This window comes from Aphis gossypii, unplaced genomic scaffold, assembly GCF_020184175.1.
Source record: "Aphis gossypii isolate Hap1 unplaced genomic scaffold, ASM2018417v2 Contig00564, whole genome shotgun sequence".
Taxonomy (NCBI): Eukaryota; Metazoa; Arthropoda; class Insecta; order Hemiptera; family Aphididae; genus Aphis; species Aphis gossypii.
The window spans coordinates 10938-14693 of NW_026083165.1; the positions used below are offsets into that span (position 1 = coordinate 10938).

The following is a 3756-nucleotide window of genomic DNA, read 5'->3' on the forward strand; positions in this document are numbered from 1 at the left end:
ATAAATTAAACACAAATAAACAATTGAAAATACGCATGCGACTGATGGATAATACTGCTATTGGATCACTACAGTCGCAAGCCGCAACGACTATTTTTAACACGCTCGCGTCGATCGCACATTGGAAACCACGTTCGCAGTTTAAATATAGATCAGTCATTGCGACTAGTCGTTGCGTTCAGTCGTATGCGGTCAGTCGCAGATAGGAAACCGTACCTTTAGCGTATAATTATTGTATTATGTGTCTTGTGTGTTATATCTATGGATGTGTATTTTAACCGTGTATTCCCACGTCGCCGAAACCTAATTTGCCGAATCCCAATTCGCCGTCTGTATTGAACGTCCAATTGTAACGACGTCTGGATCTCGCGCTACCCCCCGCCAGCCCGCGCTCCTCGGTTCGTTACGACCGTTACGCTCGATTCGCGTTTCCCTTTTTCGCACTCTTTTCTCGACGTCCGAATCGTCAAGTTCACTAAGCTCCGAGCTGTACCTTTTTTACTGGTTATCGACCGACTTTCCGGTATAACCTCGTGCGCCGACGATCTACGTTAGTTTTTTGTAACTCTCACGTACGCGTCTCTTATATCTTTTTTCTTATTGATATTGTGTATTTTTATTATTTGCGTGTTGTCAATAAATCTTATTTCGTACACTCGAAATTCTTTCGAGTACTTTATTTCACGCTCCCGTCCTTCTTTCAGGCAACGGAGGTCCGACTTACACGCGGCCAACAGGCGCGTAAGTTGCTGGCTGATAGTGCGTCAACCATGGGCGCCCATAAGTAAAATTTTAGGGGGGGTCAAAATAAAAAATTCTCAAATGTAAAGATAATAATTATATTATGGTTATATTTATTGAGTTACAAGTTTTTAATATTTTTTGTCCAGGGGGGGCAAGTGCCCCCCCTTACCCCTCCCAATGGGCGCCCATGGCGTCAACTCAACCACTATCGCCACATTATACTAGATAAGGTAATCGCGTCGTTGCACATTGGAAATAGTGAAGACAGATCTCAAGCGCTTATCAGTGCTTTATCACTTTGCCGCCATACTGCTGGTTGGCAAAATATTCGAATTTTCTACTGCTACGAGCGTAATATATTACATAAATTCGATACTTCTATACATAACTTACAAGTTTATGACTTCAGATTTTAGATCTGATTCCGACGGTTGTATTTGGAGTCTTCAAAAACCGCCAACTTCTTAAATGATGTGTTGTTATAGATTTTACTAAGTATTTTATAGCAATGGTATTAAGACCAGGTATGTATGAATAACTCGTCTTTTATAGTTGTTTATTAGTATAATTTTTACATCAATTTATAAGTCATAACACAATATACAACAAACAACATACACATAAGTACATAACATTATTGATGGTTAAATAATATTAATTTGGTCAATAAGCGACGTTTACTAACGTCTGCACTTGTTTTTAACTTGGCCACATAATGAAGACGAACTCTCAATATTGCTTGCAAATTAAAGTGACTAAATTCAATTTGTGTTTTACCAAAAAACTGTCATTTGCACAATTTAAATCTTTAAAATTACTATAATTATATACATGATTTTTAACGGAAAGGATTATTTTTTGATTTAAGCCTGGAATTAAAGAATAAAAATTTGATGTTAATTGAATTAATGTACTTTCAATAAATTTAACAATTACTACCACATTCTTTGAACTTTTTATTAATCCTCCTCTATTTTTTGAATGGGGATATTTATGACTATAACTGTGTTCAGATTCATTTTCTATCATACTATTGGCACAAGTTTGACAATCAATTTTTTTATAGACACTTCTAACGATAAATCCACGAATATAATATAAAATATTGTCTCTCACTAAATCAAAATTATCAAAATAAGGCAGAAAATTTGATAAATTTTCATTTTCTTCTTCTTCAATAACATTGTCTACTAATGTTTTTTTCGCCCAGCGTATCTCAAAAACACTTTCAGAACCTGTGTTATCTAGTGCAATACAATTAGCAGCATATGATGAAGAAATTGAATTTTTTAAAAGGATTTGTTTCAAAGCTGTTCTAAGTTTTGTCGTATACTCCGACTACTTGGACGTATACCAAAATGAAGTAAAACACAAAATAACGCAAAGTACTTTATTTGAACGCGACGTCCAGTGGTAATCGAGTCACACGATCACCACCAATGACCCCTTTTCTGCCTTAACCATATCTCTTATATACTAAATTTACAATTGAGTAATTATCGATTGTTACATCTTTCTCTTATTATACTAATTTACATTTGATAGACCTTAACATACGTAATTATTATTTTAACCCGATTAATAACTATTTTATTTACATTTATTACTACTATGTTTTGATGAATATGCTAACTAAAATATAAAATTTTAACAACACTATGTTTCACAATTGTTATCTTAACCAATTTAAATTCTATTTTTTATTATTGCTTAATTATTGAAATTCATTAAATCCTAATACAACAGTTCTAAAGCATTTGGATTATTATTGTTTCCAAAACTCTGCCTTATTTTCAAGAAAAACATTTCAAGGTGGTCCTGGGAAAACTTGTATGTTAGGATGTACTTATATTCAGTAGTATAAAACAATTCATCTGCTATGCTAAATATTGATTTAACTGCTACAGCAAATCCTAAAGGGGAAATGAAAGCTGTGTGGGGCAGATTTTTCGAAGATACTTTAATAGGTTTTCATTTAAAATAAATTTATATTTACCAAGAATAAATGTTTTACGTGGAATTAAATAAAGAAATTTTCCTTCGATATTTGTAAGTTTTAATAAGTACTCAATTTGGAGTATAATTATACTTCTCATTCTATCAACATCATTTCTATACAGAGGTTTTTTAAAACCTTTTCCAAATGGATTGCGACTATTTAAAAAATCAAATGTTCTGTCGATTACTCTAATAAATGTTTCAGTTGGTTCACCTGAAATTAATCAAAAAATATTTATGTACAGATTATGAACATTTATGTACAATACTTGATCTCAACTGCTTTTAAATGTAGGTTATTTATATATCTGAAAATTTCTAGAGCATCAGCTGTTGATGAGGATAAAGTTTGTGCTGCAAGTTTTACCTTCATGATATTTTTCTTCCAATCAATATGGGTGTTAGATAGCTTATTTGCGACATTTAACCCTAGGTTTTCTTGAACTTAAATAAAATTAAAAATATTTAATGTAAATTTAATTAATATAATACAATTAATTCAATATAATTTATACCTGTATTTAAATTCCTAATGTATGACCAATTAATAATATCGTCATTGTGTTTGAATTGCTGATAAGTAGCTAGTGCATTGCGGGCAAGTTTAAGATTATGACAAGCATCAGGCACATAATATATCTATTTATTAATTTAAAACCATTTATTAATATTAATGTTAAATTAAGTTCAACATAATAATGTTCATTACCTTCCAATCAATTCCAGGAATACTAAATGATTCACATATTTCTTCTTAAGAACCATTTAGTTTGTACCCCCAAGTGTGTCATAGTTGACAAGTTGGTCGTAGTTCAATCACAAGTGACGCCCCAAACTCTAGCCCCGGCTTCTTTAGCCATTTGAATTGCAGTGGTGACGAGTCCAGCTTGAATTATAGCTGTACTTTTTGCCTGCAAAAAATATCCTATTGGCCATTTCCATTTGCCATTGAGTCCAACCAACATAAAAAATAATGATTCAGTGGCTGGGGTTTCCTGAGTTTCAATTTGTATG

At 32.6% G+C, this 3756-nt stretch overlaps 1 protein-coding gene across 1 annotated transcript; it reads right to left on the minus strand.

Moving 5' to 3' along the window:
- Window positions 1–1607: 1607 nt before the first annotated feature.
- LOC126554634 (uncharacterized) lies at window positions 1608–2840 on the minus strand. The gene is made up of 4 exons (XM_050209695.1): window positions 2741–2840; window positions 2486–2657; window positions 1681–2059; window positions 1608–1613 (listed from the first exon to the last, which is right to left on the minus strand). Exons 1-4 carry the CDS (start codon window positions 2838–2840, stop codon window positions 1608–1610), a joined length of 657 nt encoding a protein of 218 aa, XP_050065652.1.
- Window positions 2841–3756: the final 916 nt, after the last annotated feature.